Source organism: Lissotriton vulgaris, chromosome 10 (assembly GCF_964263255.1).
Source record: "Lissotriton vulgaris chromosome 10, aLisVul1.2, whole genome shotgun sequence".
In the NCBI taxonomy this organism is placed as follows: Eukaryota; Metazoa; Chordata; class Amphibia; order Caudata; family Salamandridae; genus Lissotriton; species Lissotriton vulgaris.
The window spans coordinates 75,576,859-75,599,150 of NC_141698.1; the positions used below are offsets into that span (position 1 = coordinate 75,576,859).

The following is a 22,292-nucleotide window of genomic DNA, read 5'->3' on the forward strand; positions in this document are numbered from 1 at the left end:
AGCCTGCATTTATAGTAACACAATCACAGTCAATCAAGCAGACTCCATCTCTCTATCCTCCTGTGAATATCTCTGTATCAACATCTCCGATAACAAGCGCATCACCAGCAAACTTCACATAATTTACCACCCCCCTGGTGACAATCTGACGTTCATCGATGAGCTAATGGAAGTCATTACATCCAAGGACAACTCACAAGTACCACAGATTTTCCTGGGCGACTTCAATCTCCACTGGAATAACTCAAACAACCATGTTGTAAGCTGTCTCAAATCTTTTCTGGCGGATTAGGATCTTTCTCAATTCTGTGACAGTCAGGGGTGTGGCTAAGCCGCGAAGTAAGATGGCCGCGAATTAGCGGAGTTCCGCCGACCCTAACCTTTCCCCCTCATAAATCCAGCAAATAATCCGGAAATTGTGTGCGGTCTGCTGCCCCGAAAGGTCGGCGGACAAAGTGCGGCTGCTACGAGTCTCCAGCGTCACTCGGAAGCACAAAATTAGACTTAACCGGCGTGAGGCCTATACTGATGATAGAGACCGGGGCCTCAAGTAAGGAGTGTGGCATCGGGAGAGCGCCGCGGTGGGCGGAAATGACTGTGGATCCTGGGCCGGCGGTGCCTCGGAGGAGGTCCAGCCCAAAGGGTTCGGCATCTGAAATTGTGTTCTCCGAAGCAGATGCGCTGAAGCAGAGGCCGCTGTAAATTGATGACAGCAGGAGCAGCGAGGAGAAGGAGCCACCCCGGGAACTGGAGGTTGCCGCCCTGGCTCTACCGGCGCCCGCACAGCGAAGATCTCGCCGGGGAGTCACCCGGAGAGCATCCTTCTCGCCCCCCCCACCCGGACCCTTTTGCACCTGGGCCGTGACCGGTGGGCCGAACTTGAAGCCAGTGGGGTGAGGCCCGTATTGACAAATGAGACCAGGGCTGCGAGTTGGTGCTGAAAAAATGAGAGGGCTCCCGCACTGAGCGGAGAAGAAAGCGGATCCTGGGCCAGCGGTGCAGTGGAGGAGGTCGGACTCTGAGGTGGGTGCGGCGGGGGCCGAGGCTGCGCACGGTGCACCGGAGACAGCAGGGGTAGCATGGAGAAGTAGCAGCCCCAGGCATTGGAATGTGCCGCCCTGGCTCTGCCGCCGCCGCCCCTCCCAGCACATACGAAGTCCGAGAGTCGCCCGGGGAGAGTCCTCCTTTCACCCCCCGGCCCATTTAAACCTAGGCCGTGACGGGAGGGGCCGAATTGGAACCCAGTGGGACACGTGGGAAGTGCTGCCACCAGGGGGGGGTGAAAAACGGTGATTCAGTGGGACGGCAAAGGAGCGGAGACATAGGGGCCACAGTAGACGCCCTCATCAGCGGCCGAAATGCCGGCCGAGCGCCGCTCAGGGAAACGAGTTCGGGACTGCATCTTCTCGCAGCCCGAGTGCAATAAAGAGGCAGCTCTTTGGAATCACTGGACATTATTACTTGCAAGTTGGAGGAGACGTGGGGCAGCTCAGTGCACGAAGCTGCACGGCCCGTACTATACCACTTCCAGAGGCTTCTGTAACACGCAACTTCCCCAAAGTAGTGGGGCCGGTGCAGAGCAACACTGCTATGAAGACCCCTTGGGGAAGAGACCCTCCCTATTGCCAGAAAGGTCTGCCTTTGCACCGTCCGGGCATTTGGAGTGACCAGGCCTTTCAAACTCCACAGCACAACGTAAGCATCACTACTAGCAGCACTGATTGGGCGCGCCACACAGCTCACCTGTGGCGGAGATTGAGAGCAGAAGAGGGGCCTCCATCTGCAAGAGGAGGCCAGCTGAGGTAGAGACTGTCTAGACCCAACGGAGCGGCCTTCTTGACAGCCGAGGGTCTAGATTACTGAGGAGATCGCCTCCCGTTCAATGCCTGAAGGACAATGTCATCGAATAGGGGCAGCAAGCCAGGACAGCAGACCAAATTGGACAAATATATACGCTCCCCAAAACAAGCATGCCTGAAGCCTCCCTCACGAACAGGAGTGGAGGCGAGGCGAGTGTTGCAGGCCCTGAACCTACGCTCAAGGGCATCCTGGAGGCCATTGCCGGAATCAAGTCCTCATTGGAACATAAAATGGACGCCATCACAGTGGAGGTCAACATGCTACGAGCGGACATGAACAAAAACAACAAGCGTATTAAAAAAGTGGAGCTCACCCCGGCGAGCCTGGTGGAAGACAACTCCCAGCTCCAGTCAGAAGTTGAGGACCTGCAGAAATTCCGGAAATTCGCTGAAACTAAACTGGACGACTATGAAGGGCATCTCCGGCGCAATAACGTGCAAATCTTTGGGGTATCGGAGCGGGATGAGGGGCAGGCCACAGACCTCTTCGTAGAGAAACTAATCTTAAATCACCTACAATCCAGGGGGCTAGGAACGTTTTTTGTCATTGAAAGAGCCCATAGAGTCACTGGGGGGTCGGCCGAAGCCTTGGGCGCTCCCTCGCCCAATCATTGCCAGGGTCCTCAATTTTCGTGATCGTGATGTGATACTCCAACATGCCCGGACGGGGCCTCCCCTGAAATATGAGAATTCAGAAATTACCTTTTTCCCAGACTTTACCCAGATGGTGCAGCGACAAAGACGCTCCTTCCTAGGAATCAAGAAGATATTAAGGGATAAGGGATACAAATGCGCCATGGTGTTCCCAGCCAGGAAGCAGACTGAAATGCCTGGTTTTTTGACAATCCCGAAATAACGGCAGACTGGCTGGAGAGTCGATGAAAATACCCTATTGAGACAATGTGGTGAGACGGTTCAGGGTGGGTGGAGGAGGGAAGGGGGGAATTTGGGGTAGGTGGGACAGAATGGTTGCTAGACCTCTGAAAGGGTGCCAAAACTCAATCGAGACACTCCGAAGACAGGGGAATAAGGAACCATTGAATGTCCATGCCGCAAAAGCCGGTAAGGTAGACTAGCAGAGATTGCAAGACACAATAAAAACTGATGGGGGGTGGGGGGTTTTAGTCGGGAGGAATTTGTGCAGCCCACTTGCCTACTTTTAGTATCATATAGGGTGACAGGCACTCTGCAAGTTGGATGATGGGCAGTTCAAGGCCCAGAGAGCAGGGGTGCAGGGAGGGGGGTAGTTGGGAGGGGAAGTTATGGTTTACTAGATTTGAACTGTTCGTAGAACCTGTTCCTTCAACATCATCAAGGAGAGATACAGAGCTGGAACGACTTCCAAGGGTCAATAAAGATGAGTACACAACGGGAGATAGGGGTTAGAGTTCTCAGTTGGAATGTAAACGGTCTGGGAGATAAGATCAAACGTGGTATAGTTAGCCAGTTTATTAGGCGGCAAGCCCCAGGCGAAATCCTTCTGCAGGAAACACACCGAATTGGGAACAAATGTATGGCCTTACATAAGGGAGGATATAAGTTGGTGGCACACGCAGGTTTCACCTCTGGGTCACGAGGCGTAGGCATACTAGTTAAAAACTCATTCCCTTTTACGGTGCGGGCCACATGGTCAGATACACGAGGTAGATATGTTGGGGTCTCGGGTCAGTGGGAAGGGAAGACAGTTGCATTTGTCTCAGTATACTTTCCACCTGGCCTCCAGAAAGACACTTTCAAGGACATGGGTACAATACTTTTATCGTTCCCGATAGGCCTTCTAGTAATAGGAGGGGATTTTAACGTGGTGCTATCCCGTGCTCTGGACCGTTATCCCACGGGACATTAGACCAGCTCAGATGTGGTTGCCGGACTTATTTAAGTCCATGGGGCTGATGGGCGGTTGGAGGACGCCTAATCCAGAAAGGGCCCAATACACTCATTTATTGGGAGCCCACCCTACTCTATCACGCATCGATTACATCCTGGACCCAGCGGGTCATGCGCACGCTATCCGGGAGATTCGCCACCTGGGCCGGGGCATTTCGGATCCCTCTCCAGTCTGGATGAAAATAGTGCTGGGTCAAATGAGCGCGGGGAGAGTTGCCCCCATTAACCCATGGTATATGAAGGACCCAGACACCCGGAAAAATATTTTCCGTGCTACGGACAATTACTTACAGGAGAACTAGGGTACGGTCGATTCCGCGCAGACACTATGGGAAGCTTACAAAACGGTTATTCGGGGAGAAACCCTATCCCTTATTGCCGGGAAGGAGAAGGAAAGGCAAGCAGACCTCGTGCGGGTGGAGGAAGATGTATTGAAATCGGAAAAGGTAATTGCCCAAGCAGTAACTCCCGAAAGACTCCATCTATTGAAGATGAGGCAGGACCAATTTAAAAGCATAGCAGAATATAGGGCCAGGGCGCAGGACAGAGATGTCCAGAACAGAATCTATGAGCATGGGGATAAGGCAGGAAGGCTGATTGCATTGTTGGACACAAGAGATTGGGCAGCTCGCCTGGTGCCTGAGTTACAGGGAGGTGACTCCATCCCCATAACTGATCCGCAGGCAATAGCTGATACATTCGCAGACTATTATCGAACTGTGTACTGCACTAACGGTAGATTCTCAGAGGATGAAAACGGCAAGCTGCTCAGGGACATAAGGCTCCATACCCTTTCAGACCAAAATAGAGCATATATTGAGTTCCCGCTAACAGATGAGGAAGTGGTGCAGGCAATCAAGGGAGTAAATTCAGGGAAGGCGTCCGGTCCGAATGGCATTCCAATTGAGCTGTATAAACTAAGGCCGGACAAGATCGCCCCCCTATATCTGTTCTATGTTGGTGGAGAGTAGAGATAGAGGCATACTGCCATATGATCAATGAGTCGCTAACATAGTGGTCATACACAAAGAAGGTAAACCCAAAACTAGCTGTGCGTCCTATATCGCTATGAAACGCAGAGTCTAAAGTCCATCGCGAAACTGCTTGCAACACGCCTGATTAAAGTTATCAACACTCTAATCCACCCAGAACAATCAGGCTTTGTGCCGCACCGCAATACCGCTCTTAACCTACGCCGCCTGCATGGGGTACTAGGCAGAGCATCAACCATACCGGAATCTGCTATTTTGGTATCACTAGATGCCACCATGGCATTTGACATGGTTGAATGGCCGTACCTCTTCGCAGTGTTGAACAAACTAGGGTTTGGCCCTGAATTTGTGGGCTGGATCCGTCTTTGGTACTCGGGCCCCATGGCCCGAGTTGTGGTGAACAACCGTAAGTCCCCAGATTTCCAGCTGAGCCGGGGCACGCGTCTGGGCTGGAATGAGGTGGTCCCTGGATTGGGAAGATAAGATATCATTGTACGCGGACGACATTCTTCTTTATATGACCTCTCCAAGAGCCTCACTGATTGGTCTCTTCGATATTCTTGCAATATTCGGGAAGTATTCCGGATTCACCGTAAACTGGTGAAAGTCAGTAGCCTATGTCCTTCAAAGAGAACCACCCACCCTACCACGGAACTGCCCGGTTCAGATAGGGAATGACGGCTTCCGATATCTCGGAATCTATGTGACGCTGAGTCCAGAGCTTTGATTTGACTGTAATTTAGAACCGCCTATACGGAGGCTTAAAAGCGACGTCAAACAAAGGAAATCCCTCCCCCTCTCCTTGTTAGGAAGAGCAGTCCTTTTCAAAATGATGGCCCTGCCCCGGTTTTTGTATGCTCTCCAGAACGCAATGACCCAGCCCCAGCGTCCTATTTTAAAGAAATAGAAAACCTCCAAAGGGAACTTCATCTCTCTCAACGCTATTCTACAGAACACTCAAAGTTGGCTCACTGGCAACCACCTTCTGCTTAGCACCAAAAAAATTTAATTCCTTCTCATCTCCTCACGCAAACACACACCCAAGATATACCTTTGGTTTAGATATCTAATTTACTTTGACTGTGCTCCCCACATCATTGACTCTGCGAAATCCTTGGGAGTCACCATAGACAAACACCTGAACGTGCAGGCGCAATTCACTAATGCCACCAAGGGAGCCACTCACCAGTTGAGTATACTAAGGAAACTTAAACCCTTCCTCCCACAGACTGACTTAAAAATGGCAGTACAAGCCCTAGTGTTACCAATATTGGATTACGGAAGCACCACTCTATGCGGTCTCCCCAAATACAAGCTGGCCCCGCTGAGGGCTTCGCTCAACACTGCTGCCAGACTGGTCTCAAGGATTAAAAGAAATAACCACATCTCTCCAACCTTGAAAGATCTGAACTAGTTGCCCTACGAGGCAAGAATACACCTAAAGGTTGCCTGCATGACCCACAAAGCTCTGCATAACAATACCCCGACTTACTTAGCACTAAAGCTAGAGCGATCGGGAGGATGAAGACAATTGCCCAGTGGGAGGTCACTACTGCAGAAACCACAATCCTTCTATAAAAAGAAAACTGGTTGGGGAGCTTTTTCAGGGATCGCACCAAGGATTTGGAACTCCCTACCTCCACTGGTATGTGGAATCTCATCCTTTACCTCCTTCGAAAAGAAGTAAAAATGCTTCTAATGAACACATTTACATCCTAAGGCTTTAATTCGATGTTGACTAATAGTTACCTATGATAGCCAGATATTTCTGTCTACCTCTTTTGGATTGTATGGAAATTACTGAATGTATATATATTCTACCTCAACCTCCTAATGTCTAATAACTGTGTACTGTGAAGTGTTCTGATTCCCTCGTGGATCATTCTTTGTTGTCTACTTGTCACCTTGGCTAACCATATAATACTATATACCTCTTTTGTACTGAATAGCGAATACCAAACGTTTGTATACTACATCAACCATCTAATGTTTAATAATTGTATATTGAAAAGCGCTCTGATATACTCGTGGGTCACGTTCGCGCTATATAAATCTTTATAAATAAGTAAGTAGCAGATAGTTAGAGCTCCTAGTAGATCTGTCACCACCCGATAGTACTAGTTTCTCCGCTAGATATCACAGGGTTTTGTGATGCAATGCCTTATGTGTCATACAGGTGATTTTCAAATGGATTCTGGCCTCAAAAAGTAGCCAGTTGAGGGCATGCAGGTCAGGGGAAATGTTGCAGTTTATTTTGGTGCCTGTGATGAGTCTAGCGGCTGTATTGATTGAGGCTCTTAGAGGGGCGGTTGTTGATCTGGGCAGGCCACAGAGAGCAACACTCCCGTAGTCCACTCTGGGAATTACTAGAGTACTGCCTCTTTTAAAGTAATTTACGGGTACGAAGGGTTTCAGTTTTCTCAAGGTGTTCATCTAGAAATTTGCTCCTTTAGTTGCAGCGCTGATGTGCTTCTGCATATTTAGCTTACTGTCCAGGGTTATTCCTAGTTATTTAGCGGACTCAATGAAGAGAGGTTGACCATCGAGTGCTGTTAGGTGCTTCGTCCACTCGCGGATGATGGTTGTTTGGTTGGGGAAGCGATTAGGAGAAATTCTGTTTTTACGATGTTTAGTTTTAAATGGTTCTTTGGCAGCCAGGTCTGTGTTTTTTGGAGCGTTGAATTCAGGGACTTGATGTCGTCAAGTGAGTGGACCTTAATTAGAGTTGCGTGTCGTCGGCGTACATGTGATATTGGATATTTGAGGAGTTGAGAAGCTCAGTGAGTGGTTCCATAAACAGATTGAAGAGTGTCGAGGAGAGGGACGATACTTGGGGTACGCCCAAAGTGACTGGGGAGGGGTTAGATAGAGATTGGTTGATCTTGAATCTTTGTGTTCTGTTTTGGAGGAAGGAAGTGAACCAGTTTAAGACCGTACTTGATAGACCCATTCTATGTTTCAAGAGGTCTAGTAAGTTGTCGTGTTTGACTGTATCGAAGGCTGAGGATAAATCAAGCAGGATTAGCAAACAGGCTTTGCTTTGATCCAATATTTGTAATGCATCATCTATTATGTGGGTCATGGCTGATTCGGTACTGTGCCCTGATCGAAAGCCTGATTGGAATTGATCGAGCAGGTTGAATTGGTCTATGTGGTTACTGAGCTGTGTGTGGACACATCTTTCTACTAGTTTGGCCAGGGTCGAGATGTTGGAAATCGGGCAATAGTTTTTCAGGTCTGACAGGTCCGCCGATGGCTTCCATAAGATGGGGGATAGTTGACCAGCTTTGAGGATATCTGGGATGGTTCCTTGCAGAAGACAGGTATTTATAATCCTAGTCCAAAGGGGCACTAGCAGTGGAGTGGAGGCTTTTAAGTGGGTTGCTAGGAGAGGGTCTGTGAAGTAATTGGAGGGATTCAGAGCCGTGAGTGTTTTTAAGATGGGGATGCCCCCTTCTCCGCAGCCACTGTTGGTGGAGAAAGCTGGCCAGTATATGGGGAAGTGTTTAGTCCACTTTCCTCCCCAAGTACCCCATACCAGTTCAAGTTCTCCACAGAGACATCCTGGTGTTCCAGAGGGGCCACAGAGCCCTCCCATTCATCTCCTGAGCCTAGTACATCTTCAAAGTGCTCAGGCAACAACATGGGGCTCCTTCCGACTCCGCAAGGCCCAATGGCTCACCAGCAGGGTTGTCCTGCTCAAATACGCGGCGCATGGCCTCGTAAAATTCTTTTATTCGAGCGGGAGACGCTCCAGCTCCTGGAAAGGGGGGTAGGTGCAAAGTCGACTTTGGCTCTGCGGAACCGTGCCTAGAGCATTGGTGGTCCTTACCTCACTTGTCGACGGACAACAGCCGAGATTAAGATGAAGTCCACTTGGACTTCTTCTTATTATTATTATGCCTCTTCCCTGAGTGTCTAGATGACCTCAAGTGAGAAGAAGAGGACTTAGGGTTCTGGGAGCGATCCTGCAACCTCCTCTTCGTCGATCGGGACCAGGACCTCTTCGGAGTCTCGCTGGATGGTGTTGATTGCCGGACCGCGAGGAGCTTCAATGCCCGCTCCCTCAAGGCCTTCGGAGCCATGGCCCGGAAGTCCGACCACTGTCTTCTTCGAAGACATCCCTTGCACACGAAGTGGAAAAACTTTACGAATTTGGCAAAAGTCGAGAAAAACGTGCCAGAAAGTGGCAGAGAGGTATCCGCTTCCCGGATCGGCGCTTAACTGGCGTTGAAAGAAAAGAACTGACGTCCGCGCACATAGGTGGCGACTATACAGGCACCGTGACTTATGGAGCCACCCAACGCCACGCGCGAGGGGTATTGCTCAGCAAAGGTTTCCAGATCCAGCCTGATGCTTGAGAAATTCAAAGGTAATCTGCAGCTACGCATCTCTATCAGACACACCTTTTACTTAAAGCACCTTGAAACATGAGCAGTGCAGCAAATCCCAATTCAAAAGCAATTTATTATCACATTGTTTGTACCATAGAACACAATGCATAATGCAAGATGAAACATACTCCCACTGACAGGGGAGCAATGACTGGCACTCATTGGTCTCTCAACTGTGTTAATCTATCACCCACCGATTAAAACAGGTGAAAAAGAGAATGACTTGTGTTACTCTATCACAGACTCCTGGTGACCCATTAGTGAAACTATATGTATTAAAATGAAAAGAGCACCTTTACCCACTAAAGAGCAAACAGCCTGGAGACAACTGCTCCATTATCTCTTGCCACATCTTGGCAAACTCAGAAGAACCTTTTCCCCTGCACGCTCCAGCATTACCAATTGGTGCTACTCAATGACCTGGGTACTACCTGAGCCCTGGCACCCATCACCACCCATACAAAGACTTCCACCTTTGTACCTGACTCTCCATCACTACAACTGTTCTCACCTGGAGTCGTATCATCCTGCTGAGAAAAAGCGGCTGCTTCTATGGCTTGGTACCTGCTCGTCTCCTCGTAGATCTCTCCAGTCCGTGGACTCTCTCTCACCTGCCTCCTCTCACTAGTCTGCACTGCCCATGCTGGAACCATGTGGCCGTCTTGTAGACTGAGCTGCTGCGCGAGACCTTGCAGGTCCCACCGTGAGCTCCTGGTCCAGTAGGCGGATGATCTCGAGGACACAGGGACTGGCGCGACAGAGGGGCTCACCAGTACCCTTGACCCTGCTGCCTCGGGCTCCTGCCTGCCTCGAAGGAGGGCCTTGTCCTGCCGGGTGCAGGTTTCTCTTGATAGGAACCAATTCATGTCTCTTGTGACTACCTCTGCTTCCTGCTGTAAACGTCTCCTGCCTCTTCCTCTCTGCGGGGTGGGTCCAGCGACCTGCGTGACAACGGCTGGAGAGAAGCACAGCATATATAGCAGTACCTGCTCTAAAACTACCTCAAAGCAGCAGCTCAATCTGGAGAAGTCAACAGAGGGACCTTCCATGCTTGCCACCTCCAGTCAGCCTCTTAGTCTCCATTGTTTCCACACACATCTTACATTTTCCAATTGTAGGCACATAGGTGTGTGCCTAGCATCTCACAGCATATTTACAGCTTCTGGTGTATCAAGATTCTAGAAACAACAGGCAACTGCAATGTCAAGTCTCTCGTAGAAGACGGTGCAGTAGCTTTGTGCAGGTCAATAGTTTGGTCTGTTACAGGGACAGATTGACAAGAAGGGGGATTTGTGGGCGTAACACCTATGAACAATAATGTAACTAAATCACTAAAACCATCTGCATCTGGGTCTTGGGGTGGGGGCTCACTGGAAACCACGTTTAAAACATGAACATAGATAGATAGAACGGCTGCTTTGAGGCATAAAATGCATGTATTCACTATGTACTTCAGGAAGTGTGGCTTACAGAAACATTTCAGAAATCCATGGGATTGCCAAAAGACCGCCAAAAGACTAATTATGTTATAGAATGTACAATAGAATTTAAGGATCTATGAATTAACTAGCGTTGCCCTTTGCTGATGGCGATAACCACTTTTAATTCATCACCCAAACATTACGGGTGGGAGCTGAAGGGGAGAAGAATGGCCAGCAACTCTCAGGTGATGGAAATATCATTCACCCTGCATGGAATGTCACCCAACATGGAAAAAATGCTCTGACTGTTCAACACACCTAAGCAATATATGCAGGCGGATAACAATAGTAAATAGCAGCTTACTAAGCCTTCTGAATGACTGTGCCAGCAAGATGATATCACAGAGGGTGATAATATTAAATGTATCCACTGGCAGAGGTCATTAAAGGTTACAGACCTTACTTACGTAGCATTTATTTAGGAGGGTTTTTCTCATATATAACTAACTCAATGTAATAAGAAATTGAAACCAGAAAAATATCAGACCAACATATAGTGGACAGGAAAGGGATAGACATAGTAACAACAGTTCTCCATCAGATTGTTGGGGAGGAACATCATACCCTCTACCTCTCTGACCAATGAGAACTAAATATCCGAGGACCACTGGCTAATGATGCTAAGGAAGCCAACTTTCACCTAAAAACACTCAAACAATTTAAGCAATTTCCATCTCCCACACGCCTGAAAACTGCTGCTTATGGACTGGTCATCTCTCGACTAGATACTAGCAATGGAATCCTCTCTACGTGACCTCAATCTTTACTCCTCTATTAACCCCTTCGGCGCTTATGACGGAACTGTTCCGTCACGCGCCTCGAGTGAGCTGTGCTAGTGACGGAACGGTTCCGTCACGGCCCGCTCGACGCGCCTGCGCGGCGCTGATTTCGCGCCTGCGCAGTGCGTTCTATTGAGCGGGCGCGTTCGTGACGGAACCGTTCCGTCACTAGCACAGCTCACCGGAGGCGCGTGACGGAGCGGTTCCGTCACAAGCGCAGGTGAGCCGTGCGACCCCCCCCCCCCACCAACCCCTAGCACTGCGGCGGAATTGCCGCCGCAGTGAAGGGGTTAAAGCATTTCTTCATTTAATGGCCAGACTGTTGACATCATTGACAACGTTCAATACCATCTCTCTTATCCCTAAGGAACTCCAGCAGTTCCCGGTCGAAGAGAGGATTAAACTCAAGACCTGCTGTCTACCCTTATAAGGCCTTCCATTAAAATAGACTTATTTACCTGTCATCCATTCTGACCATCTCAGGTGGTCTCAGAAACAAAAGACATCTATATCTGGAAACACCCACATTTAAGACTCCTCAGGCATTGCACTACACTTTCTTTGGAGCCACCGCCCCCTCTTGGAACTCACCCACCAGACCTAGGAATTGACCCACTGTTACTGTTAATCCAGACCCATCTAAAAATCTTTTTCTAGCATTCATCTGAATGAGCAAATCCAACCCTAAACCGAGGATATAAACCTCTTCCATCTATAATTTTTCAAATATTTAATGATGGTTTTCGGTATCCTCATTGCCATCTTCTACAGTTCTAATGAAAATGTCCTCAATGTTTTGGTCAGCGTACTAATGCCATATGGCACGGGATCGCTCTAGGAAACCAGTAAATGTGGAGTCTGAGTAACAACAGTAGGCTTTAAACATTCTACCATTGGCTGTTAGAATTCAGACAGGAAGATGCCCTCTCGACTACTTAGAATGGGCCACTTCATCATGGGGTTCACCATCTAGTAGTCAGAGCATCCCAGGGTTGCCCGGTGTCCCCACGAGCAGTCGGATGATGGATATGCTCCTGGAGGGGATTGACAATGTATATAAATGTATGAGACCTTTCACTAAATTGTGTTTGCGTGTGGTATATCTGATATCCTATATACTTATCATCCTGCTACCAGATTAAAAACAGGTGGTATATATTCTTGGTCCTGCATGTCGTCTGTGTCACAGTGTGTGAAATGTAAACATACATTAAAGTTCATTCACCTACACTGTCTGTCTGAGAAGATCACTGAACCTGTCCTTTCCAGACTTTGGCCTCTTCAGTTTGCAGATAAAAAAAGATGCTTTGTCAGAAAAGCAGCCTGACCTACCAATTGTCTTAGGAGGGGTGGAGTCTACAGCTTTCCTTGCTTCCAGCTGGTGAACTTGGTCTACGGTGGCCCCATTGCCAGATGGGAATAGGAGTTTAATGCTGGCATCATCGAAGCAGGCGATGCTTGGCACAATTGTCAGCCAGTTCATGAAGCCGAGGTTCCCACTCAGACTCTGTGCCACCTAAAAGAAAAACAGAAAATCATGAAATATTTAGACAAGGCACAAAAAGAATGGTGCATGTAGTACCTCCCAATGTCCCATCTTTTCAAGAAACAGTCTGCAACTGAAACTAGGAAACCACGCTTTCATATAGATCTTTCTCATTGCCCATCATAAAATCCATCCTCTTTTAATAAACTGCAAGGGGAATGAGAGTCGGTCAATGCCCAAACCGTTGTTATGCGTGTTGTATACATGGTCAACCATGCATCAACATAGTTTAATCATGATTTTGAGAAAACATTTAACTGGGGTTGCCGTGAAATGCATGGCCAAGGTCCAATCACAATGTCTACGGGAGATAAGACTTGCAAAGCAGAGTAGTCATGAGTGTCTGCTGTAACGAGTTCACAAAAATACACTTTAGCCCTTAAAATACACTGCCTAGCATGCCTACACTTTTTTTAGATTATGTGAATCATTTGCATCACTAGTTGAAAGCTGCCCTTTAGTTCACACGAGCAGCCCACATTGCAATTTCCTCCAGCTCCTCACTTTCCAAATTCTGGTAGGTCAGTATTACACTTGGCCTAAAACATGGCTCCCTCCATTTGTTCACCACTGGTATCTGCTGAGCAGATTCTGCCACCTATTTAATCCTGTGCAAAAACAACAGTTGATGGACAGAATCCAGAACAATGTCATACATTCACCCCAGTACAGAGATCTGGGCCTAAATCCATTGTGGGATGGGTATGCTCAGACGTGAGTCCAAACTATCCACACCACTGGAGTCAAGCTATCCTGGCTGAAGACGGCTGATAGCCAGAAACCGGTCCTAAGATGCTTGATTCCGGTCCAGGAAAGACATGGCTTGGCAGTTTGGGCTGGACTGTTCCCATGAGGCACAGGGTCAAGGCTGATTTGCATATGGCCATGTTGGAACTGGGGTGGTGTGGAGTGCAATAAAACAATGGATTTAGGCCGAGTTCTCTGTATTGAGGTGAATATATGACATTGTTCAGCATTCTGTCCATCAATTGTTGTTTTTGAATTGGTCACCCCGAGTGGGATGGGTATGCTCAGACGTGATTCCCATGCTCTCCACACCACTGGAGTCAAGCTATCCTGGCTGAAGACGGCTGATAGCCAGAAACTGGTCCTAGGATGCTTGATTCCAGTCCAGGAAAGACATGGCTTGGCAGTTCGGGCTGGACTGTTCCCATGAGGCACAGGGTCAAGGCTGATTTGCATATGGCCATGTCTGAACCGGGGTGGTGTGGAGTGCAAAAAAACGATGGATTTAGGCCCAGATCTCTGTACTGGGGTGAATGTATGACATTGTTCTGCATTCTGTTCATCAATTGTTTTCTTTGCTTTTGTCACCCCGAGTGGGATGGGTATGCTCAGACGAGAGTCCCATGCTCTCCACACCACTGGAGTCAAGCTATTCTGGCTGAAGACGGCTGATAGCCAGAAACCGGTCCTAGGATGCTTGATTCCGGTCCAGGAAAGACATGGCTTGGCAGTTCGGGCTGGACTGTTCCCATGAGGCACAGGGTCAAGGCTGATTTGCATATGGCCATGTCTGAACTGGGGTGGTGTGGAGTGCAAAAAAACGATGGCTTTAGGCCCAGATCTCGGTACTGGGGTGAATGTATGACATTGTTCTGCATTCTGTCCATCAATTGTTTTTGCATTTATCACCCCGAATGGGATGGGTATGCTCAGACCTGAGTCCCATACTCTCCACACCACTGGAGTCAAGCTATCCTGGTTGAAGACGGCTGATGGCCAGAAACCGGTCCTAGGATGCTTGATTCCGGTCCAGGAAAGACATGGCTAGGAAGTTCGGGCTGGACTGTTCCCATGAGGCACAGGGTCAAGGCTGATTTGCATATGGCCATGTCTGAACTGGGGTGGTGTGGAGTGCAAAAAACGATGGATTAGCTCATAGCAGCCAATGAAAATACAGATAAGAAACATGTGACAACCATAGAGTCCCAGGTATATAAGGTCCCTGCAGGCACATAGAGTCCTCTTTCTTTGCTGCTCCGCAGCCAGTTAAGTGCCCTTTTACTTATTCCTTTGGGGAGAGTGTAGTCTACATTGCGATGTGTGTTTATCACTTTTGTGCATGTTGATATATCTTGGGTGCTGTTATTGTGATGTTTATTAAATCGATTTGGATGCCTTAGTGCTTGGTTTACCAGGATTGCTCTTTATTGCTATCACTTTCTTATTGGTGGTCTGTGTGCTTGCGGGACCTCGAACGCGCTATGGGCGCTTACCGGAGGCTTCCCGCTTGGTGCTGCTTGCCGCCGGTGTTCGCGTTGCACCGCCCACGTTGAGTGCGGGGTGATTGCCTCGTCGTTCGGGTTCTGTGGAGCAGGAGGAGTGGAGGAGTGGGGACGTGCATCTGATAGACGCACTAGTCCCCTTTTTACTGTTCTTCGAGCCTTGGCCAGCGCGCATCAGCCCTTCAATATCACTGTGGGCATTGAATTGAACGCCGAAGCAGCGTTATTTATTGCTTCTGACCCTGGTTTCAGCCTCTTGGACTATAAAACGGCTCGTTTTGCTCCTCGGATGCCCTGCTGTTAACAATCACACAGTGAGGCTGCAGAATTGATCATAGGCTTTGCCTAGAGTGGACTTTGCAAGCCCCCCCTTCCTCCACTTTCTATAACTATTATTTACTACACCTGTGGTGTCTAATTTGGGACTTGCTTGGGGTTACCACTCCCCCTGACCTCCATTATATACAGTACTTACCTGGTTTTGACTTGATACAGTCACAGGCCGTTCTCCTGGGTCAGTGAGTGCACACTGTGCGAAAGATGTCTGAGTACTATGAGGAGAACTACTATTATTACGATGAGGAACCCTCTGGGTCTATTGAGCATGACCTCGTGGAGGCACTGGATGCGAGTGTCCAACACTCGGTGAACACTGCCTTGGTGAGAGCAATTGCGCCCTTAAAGCGTCGCCTGTGTACTTATGCCAAACAGCAGGGTTGGCTTCCCTCGTCAGGTTCCCGACCCAGAGCTGGGGGTAAAGGGAGAGCGAATCCACATGCGGCAGACTTCGCAAGACTGGCTAATGGCTAATGGCGGATCAGGAACGCTCTGCTCCAGGTAGAGAGGCCACGATTACTGAGATATCTCAGGAGGATGATGGTCAGTCCTCTTCCTCTGACCCTACCACTGACGAAGAGGAAGCCCCCCGCCCTTCCAAGAAGGCAAGGAAGGAGAAGCACTCCGTTCCAACTCCCTTTACCAAGGTTCTTAACTTCGAACCAGCTGAGATTTTTCACCCGAATTCCACGGCCTGGCTTCCACCACAGGAGGTGGCGGATTATGTCCAATCTCATTTGCGCCAAGCATTTGATAAAGACTTGCGTGCGCGCCTGCGGTCAGAATGTCCTAGGCCTGACCTAGCAGATAAAGTTGCAGACACCCCGGAGGTTGACCCTTCAATGCTAACTTATCTGAAGAAGTATTCTAAGGACCCCAAGAAAGGCCTGGCTAGGTCTTGGAGGTCCTGTCAGGACAAACTACTGGATATAGCGGGTCCTTTACTGAAGATTCTAGAGATTGGCTTTCGAGCCCAGGACTCATCCCTTGAAATTGACCCTGACAAATTAATTGGCTGGGCCCAGAGGGCGGTGTGCCAACTTGGCAATACCAATTGTGCTCTTTCAACGGAACGCCGCCGGTCTATTCTCTTAAAGCTGGATCCCAAGCTAGCCGAGCTGTCCACCTCGGAATCGGGTCCTCTAGCCCAGGGTCTCCTATTTGGGCAACCCTTCTTGAAGGAACTAACGAAGTTCGTAGCACCATTCAGCGGGCTTGATAAAGCCCAAGGTTCGCTCAAAAGGGCTTTCCGCACGGTTTTTGGCAGGGCCGGACGCTTTCGTAGGCGCTTGTCCGGCCGAGGGTACCATCAAGGCGCCCAGTGTGGCCAGCAAAGGGGAGGTTACCAGAGGAACACTTCTAATACCTCCAACTTCTACCCCACTCGGCGGTCAAAAAACAGATTCCGCAGAGGTGGCAGATATGGTGGAAACTCCAATAACCAGCAAGATGCCGGAAGCTCAGGTGAGCCTAATTCCTCCTTCCGAATTAGTAGTGGGGGCAGAGTGGGTTATTTCTCAACAACTGGCGTGGAATCTCACAGGATGCGTGGGTGTTGCAGAGAGTTCAGGGGTACAGGCTAGAGATGTACGAATCCCCTTCGGAGGATGTTAGCCCTCTCCCCTGTCTTTTTCCAAACAAAATCAGAGTTTTATAGCGGCAGAAATTGATTCCTTGTTACGGAATGGCGCGATCACTCCCTCTGTGATTCATCCTCAAGGTTTCCTGAGCAATGTCTTCCTAGTGGAGAAAAAAGGGGGTGGCTCCAGATTGGTTTTAAACCTCAAAGAGTTCAACTCATGGATTGTTTACAGGCATTTCAAGATGGAAGGAATCCATCTGTTACGCAACCTCCTCCAGGAAGGAGACTGGATGGTCCCTTTGGACCTGAAGGACACGTATTTGTCCGTTCCCATCTTTCCCCCCCATTTGAGGTTTCTTCAGTTTGTATGGAACAAGGTGTGCTACGAGTACAAAGTCCTTCCGTTCGGCCTGTCATCGGCGCCGTGGTGTTTCACGAAGCTTCTGAGACCAGTGGTGGAGTCTCTCAGGGCTCGGGGAGTCCGCCTCATAATATATCTGGACGACATCATAATTCTGGCGTCCTCCCCTCAGACAGTTCAAGTTCATCTCAATTGGGCGATAAACCTATTACAGAATTTGGGGTTCATTGTCAACCTGCAGAAGTCTGTACTGATCCCTTCCCAGTCCATCGAGTTCCTGGGTTTTCTGATCAACTCTTTAATTTGCCAGCTTTTACTGCCAATGCCAAAGATCAGTGCCATCAAACGGGAATTGAGGTCTACCGTTCACAAGACGACGACGTCCCTGAGGTCGTTAACCTGTGTTGTAGGTCTTTTGGCTTCATCCATCCAAGCGATCTTCCTGGGGCCCCTTCATTACCGGGCCCTTCAACGGCTCAAGATCCGTCATCTCTGAAAAGGTCTCAGTTACTCAGAACAGATACCTCTCTCAGAGGAGGCGAGGCTGGAGATGGAATGGTGGTTAAACCACATGGAGGCCTGGAACGGCCGGGCTCTATCCGGATCGGTCATCTGTGTGGTCATCGAATCAGATGCCAGACGGTGGGGTTGGGGAGCCCGCTGCAGCCCATTGTCCACGGGTGGTCGATGGTCGCCGGAAGAACTGCGCTTGCATATCAATTGCCTGGAACTATTGGCAGGTTCCTTCGCGATCAGATGTCTCTCACCTCAGAAAACGGATTGTTGTATCCTTCTCCGGATGGACAACATATCGGCGGTACGATACATCAACAAGTTGGGTGGTACCAAATCACGGATGCAGGTAGAGATTGCCAAGGATTTTTGGCATTACTGTCTTCAGAACAGAATTTCAGTAGTGGCGGAACACCTTCCGGGTTCCAGCAACCAGATTGTAGATTGGAACTCCAGTCATCTGCAGGATGCCAGCGATTGGATGCTATTACCCAGTGTGTTTCGGAACCTAACCCTTCTTTGGGGTCCATGTCAGATAGACTTATTCGCATCCCGTCTCAACAGACAAGTTCCCCAATTCTTCAGTTGGAGGCCGGATCCAGAGGCCCTTGCCACAGACGCCTTCCTACAGGAATGGCCGAGGTCTCTGTGCTACGCATTTCCCCCTTTCCTCATGATTCCCAGGGTTCTAGCGCGCACAAGGGCTTATCAAGAGGAACTCATCTTGATCACTCCATTATGGAGAGCTCAGGCGTGGTTCCCTGTCTTACTGGAGATGTGATGTGCGATTCCGGTCCTTTTGCCCCGGTTACAGAACCTATTGCTGGACCCTCTGCAGAACCCTCATCCGTTGGTGACCTCGGGCCAGCTCCCGCTGGTAGCTTGGCGGGTTTCAGGGACAGGTGGAAAGTCCCGGGCCTTTCACGAGGGCCTTTCACGAGAGGCTAACAGATTCATCAATGAGGCTTGGTCGACCAAGACCTACAAAAGATATTCCTCCTCTTGGAGGAGATGGTGTGATTGGTGCGCTCAATGGGACGTGGATCCCTCTAAAGCACATGTGTCTTTAGTGGTTAATTTTCTAGCCTCCATTGCATCCTCAGGTTTAGCCTACAGGACAGTCAACAACTTTCGGCCCGCTATATCGGCGGGACATTTGCCTTTAGATGGGAAACCCATTGTAGAACATCCATTGGTTTCTAAGTTGCTCAGGGGAGTCAGGATGGTGAAACCTCCTTGCCCTAAATATTCTCATTTGTGGGATGTCTCTGTTGTGCTTCAATTTCTGGAGGCCTGGCCGTCCAATAGGTTTTTGTCTCGCAAACAACTTTCGGCCAAATTAACTATGCTCTTATGTCTAGTTTCCTGCAAACGAGTTTCGGACATACGTGCGCTGGACTTAGCGGGGCGTAGATTTTCCACCGAAGGTGTGACCTCCACCTTGTCCAGGAGAACAAAGTGTAACACTACTTCTGTCATGTATCCGGCTTTTCCTCATAACCCTAAATTATGCGTTGTACAATGCCTCAAGGATTACGAAGTAAGTACTGAAGAGTTTCGTGCTAATATGCAAGGTCAATTGCTAATTGCTCTGCAGAAGCCTTTTCGCCCAGTGACCCCGGCTACCTTGTCTCGATGAATGCGTTGGCTCATGGGCGAGGCAGGAATTGATATTTCTAGGTTTGGGGCTCATTCCACCCGTGGAGGCATGGCTTCAAAAGCGTATTCAACAGGTGTTAGCCTTTCAGACATCATGCACGCAGCTGATTGGTGAAATGATAGTACTTTCAAAGTGTTTTATTATAAACCTATTGTAGATGTTGCTTCAGTGGTGGTGGTTAAGCTTTGAACAAGCATAATCGGAGCCTCCTGTCCTGACATAGAATTAAAAATTTGCGAACATTCGTGACAAGAATTTTCAATTGTATTAAGGACAACGGAGGCGAGGATTATCCCACCCAAAAATATATGTTATCTGTTTGACTATGCTATGTAATTGCATTGTTCCAAAAGTATTCCCACCCTGTCTCTCTCTTGATATTTATGGTATTACTCTTCAAACGGTCTGTGAACGTTTTTACGGAGTACCCTTTTTTATTTCAGGTGCTGACAGCAAGTAAATCTGACTACTTTAAGCAGTGTTTGGCTGGTTTATGGTTCGGTGTTCTGCACACGTGTGAGCTGTATGGATCGGGATCCGGTTCAAGGTTTCAGCCCCGTTGGGCTTTCAGTTCTTTGGAGAAGTTTTATCGGTCGATGATCCTTCAAGAACAGGTCGTGAGCCTGCAGGGACCTTATATACATTTACATTTACATTTACTCTATGGTTGTCACATGTTTCTTGTCTGTGTTTTCATTGGCTGCTGTGAGCTTCTAGTAAAGAAATGAGAAGCATAATCCTCGCCTCCGTTGTCCTTAATAGAATTGAAAATTCTTGTCACGAATTTTCGCAAATTTTTAATTGTTCCTTGTCTCCTGGCTCAGTCTCTTAGTCGAACCCTGGCACTTCACAGCCTTTCTCTAAACATGCATTATGAGAATTCCATCCGAAAAGCAATAATTCCAGTAGCTACGAATCTGGTCCACATGGTGAGCAGGCTAACTTCAACTGACAAAGTCGCCAAATATGCAAATATTTTGACACGGATCTTTATGTTACACCTTAAGTGTAAATATTCAAAGCTAATCAGCTCATATTTTTATAAGGCAAATTGCTCAGAATTACAAGGCAATTTAGTGCAATGTTAATTTTGTTAGAGGTGTTTCCTACCTGCAGTATTTCAGGCGTGCAAGTTTTTATTCAACATGATGGTCCAGCTGCCAAATTCCAAATAGTTTTAATTACCAGGGCTAGTAAACTGCTCGTGTCAGCACGCTGGGCTTGCAAAGAAACGCAGCTCGCAGTCATAGTAAAGTGTTGGCTGTGTTGTTTTTCTACTTTATCCTCTAAAGATTGTTTTTCTTTGGCAAACCCAAGCCAGATGATGTAGAAATAACCCAGGCAGTAAAAGTCAAACATGGCAAGCGAGTGAGCTTTGCAAGTGCTGATCACGTCACGCGATGCCGGCCTATGGCTTTATTCCAGCACGAGACTGACAGACAGGAAGTCTTTTCCCCGCCCAGACAGGGTCCCTCAGGCTGCGTTTTACTTAAAAGCAGGCTTTTCTGAGACCTTCGCTCCTGCTTACTGCTCCAGTCCTACAGGGGTCGCTGTTGTCAGCTGTTGAAGCATTTCCTTTCCTCTAGGGCCCCTGATTATTTGACTGAGAGCTCTATGTGCTACTGGATGATTTTGGAGGGAGCTGATTTTTTTTACGTACAATAATTGTAATATTATGCACATGTAGTTTATATTGTTTTTAGTGATTTATCTAAAGTGTCATCAAACCGTCGTCTGATGGTATTTTGCTGTGCATTAACAAAACAAAAGCAAACCAGTAAACCACTAATAAAAAAGATAAAACTCACATACTCCCTAAGAGAATTTGTATTTTGGCCTCCTTTATGCTGATTGTAAAGTTGGCACGTGGAGAAGCCATGTTTTCCAGAACTGTTTCTAATTTGCTGAGCTTCCAATATATGTCTTGATTAATGTTTGGGATATCTTTGTACCAAAGTAATTGTAAATGTAATACATCTGCCGTTTAGGAATATGAAACCTATAGTTACTCACATCATACATACAAATACCACTGAACATTTCTACCCATCACTGTCCTGTCACTAACTTTCCAACATTTTTAGGTCAACCCTACACAGGGCACGCATTCTGCTGCGAGACGTGTTGTTTAAAATTGAGTATCCTTACAACCAGCCACAGCAATCCATTAGTTGTTTTTGTTGTCACTCTCATTTGCAGTCTTTCAGTTGTTTAGCTCCTCTAGACTTCTCTCCACTTTTTGTGTTAGATCCGCTCTAGAGTATGGACCAAGGACACGTGTTCTTCCATGTATTTTTGCGATGCGTTTCCTACTTTTAACCCCTTTACTGCGGCGGCTATTCCGCCGCAGTGCTAAGGGGGAGGCGGGGCCGCACGGCGGTCCCGTGCTCGTGACAGAACCGCTCCATCACGGCCCGCGGGTGAGCTGTGCTTGTGACGGAACGGTTCGGTCACGGCCCCGCCCGCGCTTCAGAACGTTAGCGCAGGCGCGGAATTCGCGCCCCGCGCAGGCGCGGCGAGAGGGCCGTGACGGAACCGTTCCGTCACCAGCACAGCCCACCCGAGGCTTGTGACGGAACGGTTCCGTCACGAGCATGGGAGGGGTTAACACAGGCATGCAGCTTCTTATTTATGTTGTTTCACTCTATGTGCA

At 48.5% G+C, this 22,292-nt stretch overlaps 1 protein-coding gene across 1 annotated transcript in view; it reads right to left on the bottom strand.

Annotated features, from left to right (window-relative positions):
- Positions 1 to 22,292, bottom strand: part of LMF1 (lipase maturation factor 1) — a 705,094-nt gene that overhangs the window by 92,359 nt on the left and 590,443 nt on the right. Inside the window, exons 4-5 of the mRNA XM_086940536.1 lie at positions 12,725 to 12,908; positions 9,644 to 10,087 (exon numbers count right to left, since the gene is read on the bottom strand). Of these exons, the coding sequence (XP_086796662.1) occupies positions 9,644 to 10,087; positions 12,725 to 12,908 (628 nt within the window). The remainder of the gene's footprint in view (positions 1 to 9,643; positions 10,088 to 12,724; positions 12,909 to 22,292) is intronic.